Consider the following 22,682-nt stretch of genomic DNA (forward strand, 5'->3'; position numbering starts at 1 on the left):
GTGGCATGGGGAGCAGGTGACAAGACACATTCAGGAGGTAGGACAGGACAGCAGTCCTGCTTATGGTGCCGGTGGGGCATGGAGGGGTGGGGGGGATGGGGACATCCATGGGAAGAGTCACTGGAAAGGTGGTCATGTAATTTATCAGGAATGGACACACCGGGAGAAAAGTTTTTGGAAGGAAATAAGAGCTCTGTTAAGAAATGATTATGTCTGAGCTGCCCACCAGATGGCCAGGCAGAGGGAGGCACAAGACGAGGGTCAGGGGTGTGTGTGTGTCTTCCCCAGCTCTGGCCAGGCCCTCTCAGCAGAGGACCTGAGTGCCACCACGCCTAGAGCATTTCCTGACTTCCCCCACTGCTCCATTTGGCCATCTCATTCCTTGTGGGAACTTTGGTGAGTTTGTCTTCTAAATGCTTGCAAATATGCAAATGGAGCTAAACATTTAGGAAAAGAATAGCCATTCTGGAAGACAGTGGAGTTGGAAATTAAGAATAAAGTTTTAATATCCACCCACAAAACCTTTTCCACAAATAGAGAGAGATCTCTAAATCACTGTGACTCACTCCGTATGGCCCTGGAAGACATTCACGGAGTGGATGGAAGGGTCCCTGAAATCCCAAAGACGGAAAGTCGTGTCCCGGGAGGAGGTCACCACAAGCCGCTGGGTGGGGTGTGTGCAACAGTGCGTTAGCTCCTGGTCATGCCCTACAACCAAAGACGACAAAAATGCAAGATCATCCACCTGCAGGTAGTTATAGAGACACAAGAATCACACAATAGTCTTTATGGTCTCTACTGCTAATACTGTGAAAGTAAATGAAGGCAGTGAAAAGAAAGAAATCACTTAAAAATAGCACATGAGGTCACGCTGGGACTGGTTCTGCCTCAGGAACTACAAGTCCTTTCAGAGGGATGAGGAAAAGGAGTGTGAGTGGAACCCACTTCCTGATCCTGACAGTTGGAAAGTCTGGCAAATCTCTTCAAAAGGCTAGGCATGTGAACAGATTAATTCTCAATTCTTCACTCTCAGAATAACGTCTAATAATATGGTACGTGGAGCCGTTAGTACAATACGATCTTTAATACTCAATGAGGAAATTCACTTATTGACAAATTTGCAAAAACATCTGAGGTGGGCATAATTCTAAGATCTCCCGGTAACCCCCATCCCTGGTATACACACCCTAGAGGACACCTTGCCTTGGTTTGGGCAGAACCTGTAAATGTGACGAGATTTCACTCTGGTAAGCTCAGGACATTAAAAGGAAAACAGATTTTGCAGGTATAATTGAGACCTCCAAACCAGGTGGCTTTAAGTTACTCAAAAGAAACTGCTCTGGGTGGGCCTGACCTACTCAGGCAGGCCCCTTAAAAGAGATGTTCTCCAGTAATCCAGAAGACAGCACACAATTATGTGGGAAACACCTCTGGAGGGCGCCACAGGGACCTGAGGGCACCTCTGGATGCTCAGAGTGGTCCCCAGCTGACAGGCAGCAAGGAAATAAGGACCTCAGCCTCACGCCACAACAAAATGAATCCTTCCAACAACAGTAGTAAGAGGACAGGCCCTAACCCTCAGATGAATCCCCAGCCCCAGGTAACACCACTTCGTCCACAAGGGCCAACGAGCATATCTGCCTAGAACTCCTGACCTAGGGAAACCATGAAGTTTTAAATCCATGTTATTTTAAGGCACTTTTCTGGAAATCTGCTACAAAGTAATAGGGAGCTAACAGACCGCCCCTTTTTCAAATATCTAGATACTACTACATGCTACGATGAAATCCCCTCAAGATAAATGTAGCTAACCAACAGCTCTCCAATGTAAAAAGGATTCTTGAAAAATCACAACCTGAATAGCATGGGAACTAAAGATAATTCTGGATAAGGAGCAACTTGCAAGGTAAGATATAAACATATGCACATAAATCAAAATACACAACTGGAAAACACAAACGTTTCTAGTACCTGTCAGAGAGTGAACAAGTTCTGCTGTCTCCACGTCGAACAGATTCGCCGTCCTGTCCCAGGAGGCCGTCACCGCCTGCTTCCCCCCAACCAGCCAGTCAGCAGCTATGACCACTCCCTGGTGGCTCTTAAGAGAGGTGAGTGGCACCCGGATGGTAGGACAGTCGCTGGACACGTCTGCATCTACATCAGGCTCATCTTTATCAGAGCACTCTACTTCGTCTTCGCCACATATCTGCTGCTGATGGTGAGAGCAAAGAAGAAATTCCCTGGGAATCTGGAGTCTTTTCGGACATAGCTACACAATCAAACTGTTGTCATTTGAGTTTACAGGACTCAATCTTCATTGTGGCCAATACCAGCACAGCATCCGCTGCGTAACTGGAGCTCACTATCGGCTTCACGATCTACTTGGCTGGATCCCATGACCAAGTAGAAGAAGAAAAAAAACTAAGGCCACTATGACATCAAATGAGCTCCAGTCGGGATCCCTGGGTGGCGCAGCGGTTTAGCGCCTGTCTTTGGCCCAGGGCACGATCCTGGAGACCCGGGATCAAATCCCACATCGGGCTCCCGGTGCATGGAGCCTGCTTCTCCCTCTGCCTGTGTCTCTGCCTCTCTCTCTCTCTCTCTCTCTCTCTCTCTCTGTGTGTGTGACTATCATAAATAAATAAATAAATAAATAAATAAATAAATAAATAAATAAATAAATAAATAAATAAATAAATAAATAAAATGAGCTCCAGTCCATTTCCACTAACCACTAAAATAGCAAATAAAATGATTACAAGTGTTCACCACATATTAGTAGAAATGTAATAAAATATCATTCAGAGTCAGTAATTCATCACAATAAGAAAAGAAATATTTCAGTTCTCAGGAGGTACTTAGAATTCTATTGCTATAGGAATATATACTAGAGTTCGCTTTTATTTTCCTACAATATCAGGAAGGTATCTTGTTAAAAGCTAAAATGAAAACATAAAGGCTTCAGCTCTTTAAGGAAATATGTTCACCAATTCATTCAACAAATATTTACCAGGCGCTTACACGCTGCCAGGCCACATGGCGGTCTCACAGCCTGGGAGGGAGATGACCACCGTCTGACGCAGACATACCAAACAACGCACGGGCCAGGTGAGGAGAGCTTGGAGCCAGAGACTGGCAATGTCCTCCTTTCACAGAGCTTACACGCTAGCAAGGAAGACAGACCACACACAAGCCTGCACGCACACACACTAGTGTGGTCACGTATGTCACATAGTAAGACACACACAGTACAGAGAAGTAATTCCCATGTACATGCACAGTGCAGAGATACAGGCCACATGTACACGTCAAACAGGAACACGTCACACGTACACATTGCAGGGATATAGGGCACACGTACGCACACACGGTATAAAAATATGTCATACGTATACTCAGTCAGTAAAAGGTGCTAATAAGGAAAACAGCGGATGAAGGGATAGACAGTCATAAGGCTGCTATGTGATACAAAATTATCAGGAAGAGACTCTCTGCTAGAGTAACACTTGGGTTGGGACATGAAGGAAGCAAGGGAGTGAGGCACACAAACATCAAGGGAACAGCATTCTCAGCCATGGAATAGCAGGTGCAGAAGCCCCAAGAAGGAAGCCGACTGGGAGCCACAAGAACAAGGCCATGGCAGCAGAGGTGGGAGCAGTGAAGTTAGAGATGCACGCCAACAAGACTCAAGAGAGAGAAGGTGGGAGAAACACAGATGTGGACCAAGGTCACAGCATCAAATATGAGTAGGGACTCCCAGGATAGAGCCCGGCAAGGTGGGAGGATGCTGATGAGCAGGCCCCGCAGCAGCAGGGAGCAGCAGAGAGCAGCAGGGACACACAGCTGAGCCCAGAGGACGGTGCGGAGAGCATGAACAGTCCAAGGTCTGCACAGGAAACCGGGGGGGGGGGGGGGGGGGGGGGACGGACACAGATGCCACTGCATGGGGTCTGAGAACTGGCTAGAAGGATCTGGACGAGAGACAGGCAGGGAGGTGGAAATCCTTGAGAAGCCTGGACAGCATGCTGGGAGTGCACAGCTCAGGACACTCACAGATCAGGTGCAGGGAGCAAAGGAAAGGCCTGGTGGAAACAGGTGGGATTTCTCCAGGGAGACAGGGACTCACAATATAGTAGTAAAGTTAGACACACGTAAGTATGCACAGTTACCAATTTCAAAGCGCACTAAAGACTACAAAGCAAAATGCAGGGCGCAGTGCGTCAGGCAGGTGGTGTGCAGCTGAGCAGGACTGCAGGGTGGACAGCGTAAGGGGGTGAGCACACAGCACCTAGAAGGGGCCAAGCAGGCCCACGGAGTGAAGAGTACAGCAAGACCATCCAGCCTGAGCTGGAGCCAGGGAGAGTCACACTAAGGCCAGGGGCTGGCAAAGGGCTCCCCAAGGTGACCAGTGCCACTCCAGAGACACCCCTCCTGACATCATGCAGAGAGAAGACGATGTGGGCAGCCAGGCCTGAGACAGGGAACCAGTCAGGGGTGGGGACTGGAGATGATGACAGCTAGGGCTTAACAGCACCTGCCCCGAAGACGAAGACAGGTCCCAGCACTGTAACCTGCTCGAGGTGAGAGGGGCCTGACTGCTGACCACATCCAGAGGGGAGAAGCAACACAGTCACTAGAAATCCCACAGGAGGAGGCCCCAATTCCTGGGCCACATGGCTTCTCAGCTCCCAGAGAAACTCGCTGCCCCCAGCAGGCAGGGGTGGTGTGGACAGTGCCTCGGGCAGGTGCTGAAGAGGGGTGCTGGGTGGGGCGGCAGCTCAACAGGCATCGCTGGGTGCATGTTACAGAAGGGGTATCCCGGGGCCAGAGAGGAGTGCATCCAAGAATTATGTAAGAACCAGAAGCAGTAATATGTGACCGACCAGTGGAAATGAAAGACAAGAAGGGAAAGAAGAGACCTATCAAAGATAATCCCAAACATCCTCAGAGTTTTGTTCACTGTTACCCAGATGTGCGGCAGTGCACCTACGGGGCGGTTCTGAGTGACAAGGAAGCGTGAACACAGGGATGCCCTCAGAGCAGGTCCAGGGGAGAGACCCCAGGTGCCGAAACAGATGCCAAGAACAAGGAAGAGTGGCCTGGGCTCCCATTTTAGAACGCCCCACCTATCACAATCCACGGTGGAAAGGTCGGAGTCAGAACCTTGACACAAGTCATTTTTCCAAACTACACAAAGAACTAAAAGATATTTTAAATGCAAATGTGCTAAATCCTATTCATGAGTAACTGTAAGATCTTTTAACACTAACGTGGCAAAGGGCAGGGGAAGGAGGAGAGTTGTTTGTGTGCTCTCTGCCCACATCCTGGGGATAATCGATGTCACGTTAGCCGCTTCTAATGCCAACAACGTCGGAACAGGAAGTACAGCACCGAGTGCTAGCAGTGCCCAGAACCAAGGAGTCACCGAATCTCTCACGGAATCCAGGCTCCCGGGCAAGAAGGGCCTCTGGAAGCCACTCAGGTAACTCGCTTCGATTTTCACTTCCCAACAGGAAAAATTAAGCCACTCGCTATATTAAGATAGTCAAGTCACACAAGGCTGTCACACGGTGACTTAACAGGTCATCTGTACGGCTTCCAGACACCGCCCAAGCACTTCTTTACCAATGTGGTGAACACCAAGGAAAACTCCCCGGTACATATTAACAAGCGAAAACATACGGGCACCTGGCAACTCAGCCGGAGAAGCGTCTGCCTTCAGCCCAGGTCATGATCCCAGGGTCCCGGGGTCGAGTCCAGTGTCGGGCTCCATGTTCACTGCTTCTCCCTCTCCCTCTATCTCTCCCACCCACCTGTGCTCTCGCTTACACTCTCTCTCTCAAATAAATTTAAAATCTTTAAAAAAATAGAAAAGGAGAAAACATCTGTCTAAAAGCTGTACTGCTGAAAATAACAAAATCTTTGCAGATGAGTATCTGTTCTAACATGTGGGAGAAGCAGTAAGGAAACGTGAGCCACGACTAGCAGCAAATGCTGCAGACTAGCGCAGCGTGCGTGCTGGGGGCGGCGCGGAGGGCAGGCCGCAGGGGCCTTCCAAGGCTCTGTGGCAGCTCTGCTCCCTGCTGGATGCAGGCTCAGCTCCATTCAGGTTACCCCCAAGCCTGAGGCAGCCCGACACGAGCAAAATCATAAAGAAAAAAATCAATTTAACACTGTAAATAATCTACTTGGTGTTTTTTTTTTTTTTAGATTATATTTTTATTTATTCAGGAGACACAGAGAGGCAGAGAGAGAGGTAGACACAGACAGAGGGAGAAGCAGGATCCATGGGGGGAGCCCGACGCAGAACTCGATCCCGGGACCCCGGGGTCAGGCCCTGGGCTGAAGGCGGCACTGAACCGCTAAGCCACCCGGGCTGCCCTCTACTTGGTTTTCATCAAAGTACCGGACATAATTCCCTACCTCTGCCAGAACTGGCATGTTTCTTTCTTTCTTTGAAAACAAATCCACAGCCAGCTAACGCCTTCCTTCTCTGAATCCTCTGAGGGGACCCTGGCCTCCCCTCCGCCCTGTCCTTTGTCAGCAGTACTTCCTGAGTGAACACCTACGTTAAGGGACGAAGTCATAAGCGACAAAGGCTAAGATAAGTCTGATTATTCCATAATGAGAGAACATGTTGCGATAAAGATGCACTCAATTAAAAATGAACTGTTCAGACTTCTTCACTAAAGAAAACTCTTACTCACCACTGGAATTTATTAATTAGTCCATCTCCAGAGAGAACATTTAAACTGCTTAAAAAAAAAAAAAAAAAATGGGGGCACCTGGGTGGTTCAGTCAGTTGAGCGACTGACTCTTGATTTTGGCGCAGGTCATGATCACCAGGTCCTAGGATCGAGCCCCATGTTGGGCTCTGATCTCAGTGAGGCGTCTGCTTGAGTGTCCCTCTCCTTCTCCCACTGCCCCCCACTCGCTCATGCTCTCTCTCAAATAAAAAAATAAATCCTGGGCAGCCCGGGTGGCTCAGCAGTCTAGCCGCCTTCAGCTCAGCACGGGATCCCGGAGTCCCGGGATCAAGTCCCACATCGGGCTCCCTGCAGGGAGCCTGCTTCTCCCTCTGCCTGTGTTTCTGCCTCTCTCTGTGTCTCTCATGAATAAATAAGTAAAATCTTTAATAAATAAATAAACCCTTAAAAAATTTACAATTGAATGTAAAGACATGCCATCCTCCCGTCCAACTACGGCCTGAGCACACAGGCCAGCTCCTCCTGGGCTCAGGTGCCTGGCGGGTCTCCACCCGCGTTCGCAGCACAGGACAGACTAACCGCTTGGGAAGACCAGACAGCAGAACACTGCCCAGCAGGGGAAACCGGGGAGGGGTCTCCCTCGGGAGGCCGCCCGAGGTCTCCGTGTGGCCACAAACACAGGGTGCTGGGCTGAGGGGAACAGCTGCACCCGACAGGACAAAGGTCAGCCAAGGCTCTGCGGTTTAAGCCTCAATACACAACCTCTCCCTAACTGCAGCAAAACCTCATGATAATCACATGAACGGACTTATGTGGTTTACCTTACCAACAGAAACATGACTTAAGGATACAACTTTTAAATATTAATGGCAAATGTTTAGCATTCAAGGTAAGTGGGGTGAGAACAAACAATGCACATGTAAATGAAAGCCCCGCGTTTTCAACACCGTCTTGGCCTGTGTGGACACGGGGTGCCCGTGATGGAGGCATGGCCAGTTCGGTTTCCAGTGAGGGCCTTCCTCGATTATCAATACGTCCTCCCACGGCTGCCACACAAGCTCTCTGTGTCTGTAAGGACACTAACCCCATGGAACCAAGGCCCCAGCCTCAGGACCTTATTACCATCTCCTTAGAGGCCCATCTCCAAATAGAGCCACACTGGCAGGTTAGGGCGTCCAACCCTGGGATGAGGGGGCAGGGGATCACATACATCCAATCCACAAGGTACTACAGATTTATCCTAAGCTTTGCAAGTGTCCAGAACCCAACCAACATACCCCGTGTCGTGCTTTCAGGGTAAGTAAAGGTGCTGCTTACAGTAGTGTCGGCAATGGGCTGCGGTGTCGGCAGCTGGACAGCGTAACTCCAAATGTGGGCGGTCTGATCTCCAGAAGCTGAGGACAGAAATAAGGGGACAATTACCCAGGGTGCACACATGTAAAACGTGCTTTCTGCTAGGCTCTGTCACTCCGGGATCCTGAGCCATTGACAGGAGGTTCAGTGTATGATTAAGACAGTGGTTAAAAATATCCCCCCTGGCAGCCCGGGTGGCTCAGTGGTTTAGGGCCTGCCTTCAGCCCAGGGCATTACTCCGGGGTCCTGGAATCGAGTCCCACATCGGGCTCCCTGCATGGAGCCTGCTTCTCCCTCTGCCCGTGTCTCTGTCCCTCTTGCTCTCTCTGGTCTCTCATGAATAAATAAACAAAATCTTTAAAAAAATATATCCCCCCTTTCATTTTGGGGTAAAAAGCTACAAAGGGCCAAGCAAAATTTACACCTATATTTTATCCACCATCTATCTAACCTCAGAACTCTAGTAACCCATCACACGCTACGCTGCAGCTTCTGACCGTGAGGGTTCTGAGGCGTTCCCGTGCAAGTGTGTGTTCCCTCCGTTCCATACAGATGGGCTCACCACCTGCCGGGCCCCCGTGAGTGCTGAGACCTTACCTGCCCCTGCCAAGCGTGCAAGGTGCTACTCAGACAGGGCCGAAAGACAGGGCAGTGAGGGCACACACCGGCCCACGGACAGGCCAGACAGGCATCTGCACTCACCCTCACCGGGTACCTGCCACCCACTCCTCTCCGTGGCCGCCGATGTCCACCAAAGCGGCCTGTGTGGGTGGTGCACATTTCCTATGCTGTCACAGGAGCTCCCCGGCTGACCTCATGCAAACCCCCGTCGTGCAGGCCTCTGTCCAGCGCCATGTGCTCTGCTTTGGTTTCCAGCAGCTCTTCTCAAGTGTCTTCATCTCCTCCCCGCCCCACCTCTGCTAGTCACTGGTCTCCCTCTTCACGGTCACACACCCAACAGCTTCATAAGGTGGACAGTCCCCCTTACTTTATTCCCCAATTGTTCATTCAGGCATCAACTAGCTGTGGTCGAGGCCTGTTCACGCAGGAGGCTCCCAAAGTGACTTTCCCACTACACTCTGCTCCCGTGGAAAAGCACCTGATCAGCCCCACGTTCATCCTCTGGCTTCTATCCCACGGGCCAAAGCCAGGCAGGCTTTGCTATCCACCATGAAGATATGGCTGGCTGCCCACAGCCGTGGCTGCTCACCCAGGCACCACCTCTGCCGCTCTCACACTAACACAGAGCTGAGTACTTGTGACAGACCATGTGGCCCTCAAAAATAAGAACATTTACTTCTGGTCCTTCACAAAAAAGCTTGCTGACTTCCACTCTTTCCAAACATTTAACCATTTAACCTTCAAGATCACTGCCAGGGTCCCCAAAAGTCACAGGAGACTATGCGTCTCAGACTCCTCAGCCCAACAATGAAAGTGTTTTTAAAAACTACTATATAGGGATCCCTGGGTGGCGCAGCGGTTTGGCGCCTGCCTTTGGCCCAGGGCACGATCCTGGAGACCCGGGATCGAATCCCACATCGGGCTCCCGGTGCATGGAGCCTGCTTCTCCCTCTGCCTGTGTCTCTGCCTCTCTCTCTCTCTCTTTCTGTGACTATCATAAAAAAAATAAATAAATAAAAATTAAAAAAAAAAAAACAACTACTATATAAAATGGTAGCAAACCCACACTCCCACAGCCCAGGAGCCCTACTCAGAAAGGAGTAAAAACACTGGCCCTGCAGATCACCAGGACCTGGGCCACTATTTTCCCCCTCTCGGTTTCAGGTGTGTGCAGGATTAGGAACTCGGCAGCAGTGACAGGGCTGCAGAGAACCCAGTGCCCTCGGCAGAGAAACACCCAGGGCAAGCAGGAAAGCAGGCAACCAGGATGGGTGTCGTAGAGGACCTCCCGGTGGGTCACCTGCACTCTTACAGGAGCTCATCTAACTCACGATCCATGATGGTTTTAAAAAGTTCTACTCGATGTGCTTTTCTTTCTCCATTTCTCAAGTTTCACACGAAACAGCTACTGATGACCTTGTGACTTTTGTGTAAGGCACCAGTGAGAGGCAGCTCTTTCAAGATCATCAATAACTTTGCTCATAAGGAAAAAAAAAAAAAAATCAACATACCAGTAAGAGCCAACTGCTCTGAAGGATGAAACTTTATAGAATTTACTGCAAAAAAAAAAAGAAAGAAATTACAAAAACAGGTTTAAAATACTTATCACCACTACAGCATGTATCACAAGGAAACTTTAAAAGAATTATAATAGTTCAATATTAGATCCATTCAATTAGGCAACGAATAAACACATAAGAGACTAGAGACACAAAAACACAACTGAATATAAACTATCATGTCGACAAAGTACAGGCCACACAGAAGAATACGAATAATCTTTTTCATAGATAAAGAAACCACCTAGAGTTAAAATACTTCAGGATGAAACAGAAACCACACTTAGACGACATATGGACAAGGAATACAGCAGGCGCAGGGTGACAGCCCACCCTTCCTCCTGTCCCGTTCAAGGAGCCCCCAGGAACGGAGAAGGCAGGCCCCTGCCAGCTCGGGGCAGGTCAGGATCAGAGCGGACAGCGTCCTCCTCCAGGTGTGGTAATCTTCCCAGGGGGTGCTCCTGCGCTGGATTGCATGATGGAGGAGGGAGTGCAGGGACAAGACAGCAGCAGGAGCACACAGAGGCTGGGGCAGGTGGAGGCTGGGGCACGCGGAGGCCGGGGGGCACATGGCGGCCGGGGGCACATGGAGGCTGTGGGGCACGCGGAAGCTGGGGACACGCAGAGGCTGGGGGGCAGGCAGAGGCCAGGGACGCAGAGGCTGGGGGGCACGCAAAGGGAGGCCGGGGGCACACGGAGGCTGGGGGCACACGGAGGCTGGGGGCCTGGTCGCCGGGACCTCCCTTCCCCTAGCGAGCTCATCCTGGGGAACCGGCAACCCTGTCTCCCAGTCACCCTGACAGAGCTGACCTGGGTCAGGGCACACCGGGCATCGGCCCTCACACCCACACGGGAGCAGGTGCACGGTGTGCAAAAGAACACACAGGAGTTTCAGCAAACCGGAGCAAGGGCTTTCTGGAAGATTCAGCCAACTACGTCACTGGGATTCTATTTTTCTGAGGAACTGGAAGTGCTAGAAGACACCCTATTAACTCTAGACGACAGATCACTGTGGGAAGAGCCAGTGGCAGCTGTGCCTAAACTACCAACGGTCATGTGGAGTAACGCCCCAGTGTCAAGGGGCAACTGTGAGATCAGCGGCCGCTTTGCGCCTTGACGTCTATGTGACCTGGAGCTCATTCCTGGTGACGCGGGGCACAGACACAGCTTCTCTCACAGGCCCCATGAGGCATGCGTGAAAGAACACGTGCTGAGTGCTCGGCCAAGAACTGGCATACAGCAGGCGCTTAATGACTGTTTGCAGCTGCCATGCTGGCTATGTTTAGCACTGCCTACACTGGCATAATACATGACACCTAGCATGGATCTCACTGAGGGGCAGTCCCACTGAACGGGCGCGGGACTGGAGGCAAGCTCAGGAGCCACAGGCAGCGGGCGAGCTGGAGCTACGCCGCCCCCCAGGTCAGCACATCGTGGCTAATGCAGAAGAGGACAGGGAGCCCCGCAAGCACCCTCGTCAAAGACTGGCAGCAGCCCCCACACGCAGCTAGCTCAACTCCCAGGGGCCAGCCCGGGAGCAGACACATGGTCTCCACAGGGAGCTTCGAAGACACCCGATCCATACATGGTTTGTATGCCGACTTTAACACAAACGTCAGAGGAACAGCACACGGAGAAAGGACAAGCTCCTGCACGGAGGCCTCCAGGTGGGCGCGGCGGCTCCAGCAGGGGCAGCTGCGCAGCTCAGCATGGGACCCTTGAGGCAGAGGACAGGTGCACAGGAGACCCGCACGCGAGGAACCAGCCAGGACGGATGGACACGTGTCGCACCACCTATAGTGAGTCACACGGATGAGAAATCCCGGGGAGAACTCCACCCTTTGGGTAGGTTCAAGGGACCCTCCAGCGGGGAAAGCAAAAGCCAGGACACAAGCGACACACACACGGTGCTCTGGAGGACAGCGGCCGCAGAGGAAGGGAAGGCCAGACACACCGGCGTCCCACTGCGTGTCACCCGGCCTCACCAAACCCAGGGCGGCGCCGCACCCCATGTGCTGGCACAGAAGGGACATGGAAGGGACACGCGTAGGACACCCCGGAAGAGCTGGGGGTCAAAGCTGCCAGCAGGAGGGGAGGTTCCAAAGAAGGGAGAAGAGCGACAACTAGGAAACAGAGATGTTGCGCTGAGTCTGGCCACGGGCAAGGAATGTCACACGAGGGGTGGAGCACAGGGATAAGTCTGGGATACACAGAAACCAGCCAAATAAAAAGGCAATGGCAAGTAGAGCACGTACATGGACAGCTGTGAACAATACACACGTCGCCATAATTAGATAAATCTGAGTATCCGTTTGACAATGCGTCACGCTGTAGCTACTTGGCGAGGACAAGAGTGGAGGGTGACATATGTGGCAAGGGAGCAAGCAGGTCAGATCCTCGGTGCCTCAGGAAGAATCACTCGTCTAAAGCTCAAAAATTCAGAAATAATAAAACAGGCTATTCAGAAAAATGGAAGAAAAAAGCAGAATACATGAAGGTGTTAAAGTGGCTCCGTGTTGGGCAAGTGGAGTAAGGAGGCAGGGGACTGCAGTCGTACTTTACAGGCGGCCAAACATCCGCTTCATTCATAGGCGACGTATACATGTTTCACCGTATACAGGTCTTTCGAGGAACAAGCACGCGGCAAGGAGACAAAGGCTGCAGCACACGCTCACTTGAGCACCGCCTCCGCCTGTCCAGGCGCCGTCCCGCGGCCCCCAGAAGAGACTCCGTGTGGAAGGACACGAGACCCCGACAGAGGGGTGTGGCTCACAGCCCCAACAGGACAACCGATACGCCCCCGCTGCGCAAAGAGGGCTCACCCAGGCCCGCAGGTGGGGGCACACCGAGCTGTGGGGCGAAGCCAGGCACTCCCTGGACCTGTCTGCAGTGTGGGGGGAGGGAGCCGGGAGGCAGCACACAGGCTGGCGCGGAGGGCCCCCAGAGGGCAGTGTGCAAGATGCAGGAAGGGGCCCCCGCAGGGGGCACTCAGGGGGCAGGAAAAGCTGCTGCGCCTGCTGCAGCAGGAAATGCAGGCAGGAAGCCCAGAGACGACAGCAGCCCCTCGGGGCCCCACTACACGCAAAGCCGCATCAGGCTGAAGAGGAACCTCTGAAATGAACACACGGCCTTTGACAAACATGTATTTCAGTTCCAAACTCGCTGACCTGGGGCTTTCTAGGCAACGGTAAAGGCAACGCACACCAAGTCCTACCTGCGGTCAGGGCGGCTCACATTGCTCCAGGCACAGCACCTCCCTGACCACCCACCACGGACCCACCTGCCCCCGCAACCAGTTAAGCACACCTCCCATCAGAAGACGCCACCAGCTCAGGGTTGCTCACCTGACCCCACGTGGCCCGAGTACTTGACGAGGCACCTCCCTGTCTCTATACTCCACAGCAGAGCCGTGTGATCTGCAAGATACAAAGAACAAGAGTAACTGACCCATCACCAACTTTATGGCCATTTCAATAAAAGGGAGAAGTTACATTTTCACTAGCATCTCTTCTACACTAATCTATAATTAACTAATCAAACCATTTCCGAGGAGACAGAAATTGGTGACCTGTCAACTGAGGCCAGGGAAGTAGTAAATAGAAAACCAGGGACTTGGGACTCCCAGCGCCTTGTCACACTGACTGCATCTCGCCTGAGTCCCTACAGGACAAGACTGTTGTTTTGCTGAATTAACACTTTCCAGAGTATCACGGAACAATGAAATGCAAACCCAAATTCAGTTACGAATTATTTAAAATAAGAATATTCTTTTGGGCCTTTCTTCTCATATAACAGGAAAATCTGGGAAATAAATGCAAATGATCCAAACAGGATTTCTGAGATAGGGTGCCTGGGTGGCTCTGTCAGTGAAGCATCTGCCTTCAGCTCAGGCCATGATCCCAGTGTCCTGGGATGAAACCCCACATCAGGCTTGTGCTCTGTGTGTTAAATAAATAAAATCTTTAAAGAAAAAAAATTCTGGGACCAAAAAAGGACTCTTTCTCATTTAATTGTAATTTCCAAACATGGTGAAATGCTCGTGTGTAAATACAATTTTAAACAAGAAAGAGAACTTTCTTCATGGTTCTAACTGCTGCAACATTTTCTACTTCTTCTTTAAAAAGCAGAACCAGGGATCCCTGGGTGGTTCAGCAGTTGAGCATCTGCCTTAGGCTCAGGTCATGACCCCGGGGTCCCTGGATCAAGTCCCATGTCGGGCTCCCTGCATGGAGCCTGCTTCTCCCTCTGCCTGTGTCTCTGCCTCTCTCTGTGTCTCTCATGAATAAATGAATAAAAAATAAACAAAAATCTTAAAAAATAAAAAGCAGAACCTAGTAACTTCTCACAAGGTAGAAAGGTCATTTTCAACAAGTGAGCACCATTTTTAACTTTAACAATTTTAATCTGAAAGAGTATTAGGTTATACACCTTGGATAGCTTTCAAAAAAACATCTTTAACGAGAAAAAAAGGATTTCTGTTGCCTGCCCTGGGAGTCCCACAGGCAAACAGGGCTACCAGGGGTCCTGCTTCCACTTAAATCCTAGAACAAGACCACAAGGCCCCTCCCTTGGCCGTGCCTCACTATTCAAGCAGATACGCACTCAACTGGGAGTAACAAGAAAGCCAATAAAAAAACTACCTGGTCTGTATAAACGACATTCTCCCTTATGCTGCCGAGAACAGTACTCTGACCTAATGCCAGTGTCTGCTCACGCCGACACACGACATCACACCAGCGGACTGCAGCGATACCCGTGGAGCACGCAGGGCCACGTGCTTTGGTTTCAATGACTGTTCGGCCTCCTGCCTGAGTCCAGAGCCAACGCTGCCACCAACATGGGCAGGTCAGGCGTCTGCACTGGCTATTGTGCCCGAAGTGGAGGAAGCAGCTGTAGACTCACCAGCAGACGCGGTGCCCAGCACCACGGGCTGTGTCCTCGCCACACTGACGTCCCAGATGCCATCCCTGTGGCCAATGTATTCCTTCACAAGCTGGCACACGGCCCTCGACGTGGTGGTCTTGAAGCTGGAGACGATCTAAAACCGTGACGGGAAGGAGTATTATAGACAATTTACTGACCAAATGCATTTAAGTTAAAAAAAAAAAAAGGGTAAAACTGAGTAAGAACTCTTGAACTGTGTAAGCCTCTGAACGGGCTATTTCAAGCATTAAGGGAACACACCGTAAGTGTAAGCAGCAGCATCCCTCCAGCTGGGTGTCACAAAGGAAGAATGAAGGCCATCCTAAGGCCTCGGAAGACCCTGACACCCCTGGCAAATCACGTGTGTCCTCCCACGGAGAAGAGAAGGGTCTGTTTACACGCTGCAAGGCTCTTCTACAAATCCAAACCATCAGCCAAATTTCCAGATTCTTTCTTTTTTTTTTTAAAGAGCTGCCAGGACATCAAAGTCGGGAAGGTATACCCACACCCTTAAAATTGCTTGAATTATTGAAGAATTTTATTTTTTCCCCATTTTTGGTAATTTACACCAACCACATATTATCAGGAGGAAAAGAGCCCAAGGTGGGGAGGAATCCAAAGACGACACTTCTAACAGACAAGGTTTGTCCAATACTGTTTATTGAGCGCATGCTTGGGGCCGGCACTGCTCTAGGAGACGCACGTGGAGCGACAGTGGCCCCGGCCCCGGGCAGCGCACAGTCCGACAGGAACAGACAGGAGAACCACAAAGGTACACACGAGGGTGACAATGGTCTCGTATGATACACACAGCAAACAAATCTCACTTTCTCTTACAAGGAAAAATAGAAAGTGCATGAGAAAGGAAATAATGAAACACAACTCTTCAGAGTTTGGTTTTTAAACTGTTCTCAGACGGAATGGCTTTTCAGCGTTTAAGCAAATCAGAATAAAAGATTAATCAGAATAATGAAACTATAAAATCAAGTGAAAAAGACAACTTTGTGGTTAAACAGCTATTTTGAACACTGATTTAACAAAGCCCAGAAAATCAGTCTAAATTCATTCTTAGGATAAAGACGTTACAAAACGATCCACTGTTACATCAACTTGGGTGTGAACAATCCAACTGTCCTCTGAAGCCGAGGAGAAGTAATACAGCATGTGTAACGAAGACGGACTCTTTCGGCAGAAATTCGTCTGGCTTGGTTTGAATTTTATAAAAGGACTCGCTCAAACGCAAACCCATCATCATCTTTTTCCTGCCGAAAGCTCCTATCGCATCTAAACTAGTGACACTTGACCCCACAACACAGGACAAGTTCTCTGCTGGTGTAAGCTGCCACCAAGACGTTCAATAACGGAACACAGGAGAGAATGGAGCCCGAGAAGGTGCGGAGCCCGCCCCACGTAAGTCTGAAGCCTCCTGCCCTTTCTCACACAGATGTGGCTGTCCGGAGACATGAGCCACCACAGCCACACTCCTCGCCAACCCCACGCATACAGGAACAACAGAACGTCACCACTCAACACTCATGCCAACCCCGAGTCTGGTGGGATTTTGGAAGCAGACAACATGCAATTCATTAATGTTGTAACAAATCACTTCATGTGTTGCTTCCAAACGCTCACTATGCTTTGTTCTTAAAAATCCTGACTCCCTCAAGACAGCAGAGGCCCCACAAAGACTGAATCACTCAGAGTGAACGTTCATGACAGAAAAGCAGAATGAAGTGACAAAGTGATGCTTTCACCTGTCGTCCTAGTTATCGTTTTAATTAAGATACAACCTAAAGCACTTCAACAAAACTGGAAGGGCTTTTTCACAGAGTGAGTTATCTTTATAAAAACGTGTATGAGGGACGCCTGGGGGGCTCAGCAGTTGGGCGTCTGCCTTTGGCCCAGGTCAAGATCCCAGGGTCCTGGGATCGAGTCCTGCATCGGGCTCCCTGCATGGAGCCTGCTTCTCCCTCTGCCTGTGTCTCTGCCTCTCTCTGTTATCTCTCATGAATAAATAAAATCTTTAAAAATAAATAAATAAATAAATAAATAAATAAATAAATAAAAACAAAAACATGTATGTACATTCCAGAAGTTTCTCTACAGCAACTGCCACTTAGACGGGCACACCTTCCTCCTGGCAGACACAAGCGGCCCGTCCTCAGGTGCCCAGGAAGACAGGCCTCTTCTGGTCCGCTGAGCACACGTGGGAGCACCAAGCACCGAGCACACTGCTCGCCGTCAGGGCTGAGTCAGGAAGCAAGTACTGCTGCCTTTAAGTGCACTCCCGCCTTGTGCTACCACCAAGAACACACGCCGCAGCATGGATCAGAGTCCACGGGTCAGACTCTGGTATCAGAGTCCTTCCTCAAGTTTTAGACAACATCTCACAATATTATTCCTTTCTGCGCACAATAAAGATCAGTAATAGCATGTTTCTTATACATGGACATTAATTTGAAAGATCTAAAATGACTGGGGCTTTAAATATATTGTAATACATTTTTTTTAAAAGCAGAGTATTCTAGTACGTATCCTTCCCTTGGCCCAAATCTTGGTTTTCACTAATGCCAATAAGGGATAACTTTACACACTCCTTGCATCGTCTACTTCAGCAATACCCTAAAGGTCCCCAAATTCTAACACTGTACATTGTATAAATAAGCTGTACCCAGTGGAATGAACAATATACTTCAAAATAACATACCGAGGTCAGATGACGAAGAACATAATCTTACAACACGTTTTGAATAAAAGTTTAATGTTAATACATCTAAAAACTTAAATATAAGCTAAATACAAAATAAATTTTTTTAATTAAGCACTGTTACTCTAGAGTTATCAAAGGAAACACAAGAAAATGTAATCTACATTCATATTAGAAAATGTAATCTACATTCATATTTTAATAACGAAGTACTAAAAATTTTCAAATCAACAGAAGCAGCCGTAGGACCGCATGTGCTCTACTGACTGCAGTTAACCTCACCGTGGACGTCCGGCTCAGTGACCCCAAGCCCAAGGAAAACAATGGGAAACGCAGGACGTTACCAAGAACTACTTACGCTGCCACAGCACACTCACCACAAATTTCAACTTTTCCCTCAGGGTTAGCAAAAGGAATGTCCATTTGTTACAGTCATGAATTAATTTATCTTTTGTATATTCAAAACACTCCAAAGTAAAAATGCACACAAAGTTACTGCAAAATATTACCTTACCGCAGAACTCCCTCCTCACAGGTAAACTTGTTTCCAAATAATTAAATCCTTGCCACTTTCAGAGGGTCAGAACAAGATAATCTTTTAAAAACCAAAATATCACAAGTGTCCCTATGAGCCCTGGAGACAGACCTTCAGGAAGACACGATACTTAGAAAATGAGAAAGAAGAGGAGGCTAAATGGGGAAACGTGGCTGTGGCTCAGAAGCGCATCTTCGCTGCTTCCCGGCAGCATGTTCTCCACACGCAGAGCCTCTGCCCCAAGCCACAGAACAACGCAAAATGTCTCTTCCCTCAAAAAAGACAATACGTTTGACCGTCAGCAAGTACCCAGGCGGAGCAGCGGGCCGGTGTGCACACCCAGGGTACTCCCTGCAAAAGCCCAGCGTCTCTACACACCAGAAGCTCCTCTTTGGCGGTTACACATTTCTAACTGGAAAATGTGCAGCTTCAAGTACACGTCGGCGCAGCGCAAATACCACAGGAGCGGCCCGAGGGCCAGCGCCCGGCATACCTTGCTGGTGGAGGCCTTGTACGTGGTCTTCAGTTTCTGAGAGAGCTGGCTGGTGCTGTGGCTGGCTGCAGAGACAGAGAAGGGACAGTCGGGACACCCGCACAGCCGCCGGGCGGGCCGACCTCAGCGGGGCAGGCCGGGGCCAGCCAACTCCAGCTCTCATCCCGCACGGGAGGACGGTGGACGCCAAGGGTACATCTGTCTGTGCGGGTGAGGCAGTCACAGCACTGCAGCAACGAGAGGCCGGGCTCTCCAGGGCCTCCTCCCCCCTCTCCGCCCGGGCCTGCCCAGGACTGCTGACAGCACCGAGCAAATCAGTCCACGGCCCCGCACTCAGTCCCATGCATCCCCACCGGCTGGGAGCAGCGGGGCAACCCCAGGGGGAAGGCCCCGGGGGGAGGCTGGGGCAACCCCATCAGGCGCGCTCGCCCTCACCTTTCGTTTTGAGCTGGCCCTTACTCAGTTCCGCGCCGTCGATGGCTTGTCCTTCAGCCGCTAAGCGCTCGTTCAGAGTCTCGATTTCCCGACGCACTGGGAATAAAAAAGTGGTTTTCAAAGAGGTAAGGCACGCACTTCCCGAACCTGAGTACAAAAGAACGTCAATACAGAAGTACCTCTAATGCAGGTATGAACGTGCCCCTGAGGCACAAGATCACAGTTCAGAGAGTTCTCAAAAAACTCAAGACGCCTGTCAGAGACTCGGAGCCCCCTCCCTCCCGCACTCCCCCCCAGCGGGAGGACTGTGCTATCAGGGCTCTGGAGCATGGCTCCTGGACTTCACTCCAGCTCACAGCCTTTGTACGTTACTCTCTACATGGACAGTTTTCTGAGACCGTCTAAAATTTAGTGAAATGTGTAGAGTCCAGCTGAGGACACTGAAATTGGGGTAAACACACACGACAAAGTGCGGCCACTGCTGTGTGGCACCACAGAGCGCCAAGCAAGGATCCTATACAACAGACGAACAACTGAAGGACAGTGAGGAGACGAAACTAGGAAGCACGGAGCCATAGCGCAAGAAGAGGAAGGACATTTGTCATCAAGAAGAGAATCAGCAGACACTCAGCTGAGGCTCTTCCTGGCACCAAGGCCTCCGGAACAGGCCTCCTCGTCCACCCACAGCGATGAGCAACACCCAGGGAAGGGACCTGGCCACAGACACCAGCCACGGCAGCAACGCGGCAGGACCATGACGCGGCCACACATCCCCCTGCACCAGGTCTGTGCACCTGCCACTACGCCATGCCACCTCCCAGCACGGGCACCCTCTTCTCGGGCTCCAGGGAGATGAAGGGGCTGGGTCAGGCCATGGAGAGGCTGAGGGCAAAGGCTCTGAGTTGATCCACCTGAGCGCTCCTGCTTGTCACTCACAGGCCATGGGGGCGCCATCAAAACCAGTCAGCATGAAACTGTGTAAACTCAAAGTACCTCTAGCATTAGTCATTTGTGATCCTGTAGTTGTTCTTTTTTTTTTTTTTTTTCAGTAGGCTCCACATGGAGAACAAGGCAGGGCTTGAACTCATGACCCTGAGGATCAAGACCTGAGCCGAGATCAAAAGTCGGACACTTAACTGACTGAGCCACCCAGGCACCCCTGTAATCCTATTCTTTTCTTCAACTAACTGCATGAATTCATAAGACAGAAGGCCTTAGATCACAAAAGACACTCACTAACACTTAGGTCATTACAACTGATACTTTAAAGAAAAAAACCCTTAAAAATCAGAAGCAGTGGGGATCCCTGGGTGGCTTAGCAGTTTGGCGTCTGCCTTCGGCCCAGAGCGTGATCCTGGAGTCCCGGGATCGAGTCCCGCATCAGGGTCCCCGCAGGGAGCCTGCTTCTCCCTCTGCCTGTGTCTCTGCCTCTCTCTCGGTCTCTCTCATGAATAAATAAAATCTTAAAAAAAAAAAAAATCAGAAGCAGTGCATGGTACCTAATTTTTACCGCATAAAAACTTTGAATAATTTCTCCTTCTATAAATTTCCAAGATGAACTTAAATAAGAATCCAAAAACAAAACACTAAATTGTTGAAGAGCAGAGTTTAAATGACATGGGATTACATTCTCTTCACTACAGATTCAATCACATCACTTAGTTCTAGAGCAAAAATTATTTTAATGCAAATGCTGTTTACTACTACTCAATTCTGAAATCACGGTAGAAAGCATTAAGAGCAGATTATAGTTACATTTGCATAGTATAGATTTTATCAACACACACCTTACAAAAATAATTAGCACTGTGAAGTCATGGAACAGTGAGTAGGTACAGGACAGGTTTGTTTCCTGATGTTCCACAGGGAAGCTTGAGTGCACATGGCCTAAAGCTGACAAGTTAAAAGTGAACTACGTTTACAAAAATAATCACAAGAACTAAAAGCAAAAAATGCAGAAAATGTTTTCCTTTGCAGAATGGAATAGGTCGACAGGCAAGGGTAATAATGGTAATTATCTTTTTATATTGCTTCTTTTTCTTTTTTTGCAAGTTATCTCTACACCCAATGTGGGGCTCAAACTCACAACCCCAATATCAAGAGCCAACTGAGCTGGCCAGGAGCCCCTGTGCTGCTTGATTCTTTAAGCAAAGGCAGGCATTCCTTCTAAAATAAAATTTCAAAAGAAAAAACACAGCTAATAAGCTAATTAAAAAATTCTTTTGATTTACCTTTAATAAGTCAAACAGATAATACATTCAGGAAGTTCTCAATATACAGTGTACTTTGTGTAGAAGTGGTTATGAGATGCATTTATTTTTCATAAAATCGCAATGTGGCCAAGTGAGGCTGGCACAATAGTACCCACCCCAAAAGTAACCTGTGGGCACATGGCTTCCATGCTGAAGGGGCCTGCAGGTGCAATGAAGGGGAGGACTTCTGATGAGGTCACCCTGCATGACCCGGTGACCCATCTCCCCTCCTGTCCGAGGAATGGCCCTGGGACATGCTAGGAGGACTCCAGCCGCTGACGGCTGTGAAGGTGGAGTCAAAAGGCTTCGAGGCAAAGAGCAAGGCAGGCTCGAGATGCCGGGAGTGCCAACAGGGAGACGGCGACCGCCGTCCCCACACTGCAGGGAACTGCAACCCGCCACATGGCACACAAGCCGGAGACGGGCTCCCCCTCACAGCTCAAGGAGCACAGCACCCCGACACTGGGTCTTAGTGTGGTGACAGAGCCACACCAGGCTTCTGACTACTGAGCCTGAAGTCACTAAGTCTGTGGGATTCTACGTCACTACACATGATACTGAGTAGAAGCAGACACAGTGGTGAAGGTCTACCCAAAAACTGTATAGAAGTTTATTAACACAGGAAATACTCACATTCTAAGTTTTCAATATAAAGGTTTTCAAACTCTCTCTCTATTTGACCAAACAGTTCCAGAAGTGTACTGCGAACCGAGGAAGGCAGCTTAGAATCCTGAAAAGGAAGATTCTGTTCAAAATGAAGAAGAAACTCTTCCAAAGTCAATTGTCATGTCTTAAATTCTCATTTCTTACACGTAAAATGTTTAAAGAACTTATTTTCACATCTCTACAGGTAGACAAAACTACGATCCAGCGATATAAGTGGCCACCCAGCAGAGTACAGGATTCAAGAACAGGCACTTCTTCAAAGGAACATTTCTCCTTTAACACGGGAAGGAATAAGCCTACCTTATTCAAAAACTTCCAAATCTGTAGAGAAGGAAAACAGTTCCCATAAATGAAGTGTTATTATTCGCAGCCTTTAAGTTCTACCATACAATATAATAAATCAGTTTTAATGAACTATATGCTAATAGAAG

The 22,682-nt window shown here is 49.6% G+C and overlaps 1 protein-coding gene across 14 annotated transcripts in view; it reads right to left on the bottom strand.

Moving 5' to 3' along the window:
* Nucleotides 1–22,682, bottom strand: part of WDR37 (WD repeat domain 37) — a 143,314-nt gene that overhangs the window by 105,890 nt on the left and 14,742 nt on the right. For 10 of the 14 annotated variants that reach the window (XM_072749660.1, XM_072749655.1, XM_072749651.1 and 7 more), the window contains exons 3-11: nt 22,219–22,315; nt 19,334–19,429; nt 18,899–18,963; nt 15,143–15,278; nt 13,585–13,656; nt 10,193–10,237; nt 8,025–8,101; nt 1,972–2,212; nt 567–708 (exon numbers count right to left, since the gene is read on the bottom strand). In XM_072749660.1, the coding sequence (XP_072605761.1) occupies nt 567–708; nt 1,972–2,212; nt 8,025–8,101; nt 10,193–10,237; nt 13,585–13,656; nt 15,143–15,278; nt 18,899–18,963; nt 19,334–19,429; nt 22,219–22,315 (971 nt within the window). The remainder of the gene's footprint in view (nt 1–566; nt 709–1,971; nt 2,213–8,024; nt 8,102–10,192; nt 10,238–13,584; nt 13,657–15,142; nt 15,279–18,898; nt 18,964–19,333; nt 19,430–22,218; nt 22,316–22,682) is intronic. The other 4 variants (XM_072749652.1, XM_072749659.1, XM_072749649.1 and 1 more) reach the window with 1 other exon arrangement.

Source organism: Vulpes vulpes, chromosome 2 (assembly GCF_048418805.1).
Source record: "Vulpes vulpes isolate BD-2025 chromosome 2, VulVul3, whole genome shotgun sequence".
Classification (NCBI taxonomy): domain Eukaryota; kingdom Metazoa; phylum Chordata; class Mammalia; order Carnivora; family Canidae; genus Vulpes; species Vulpes vulpes.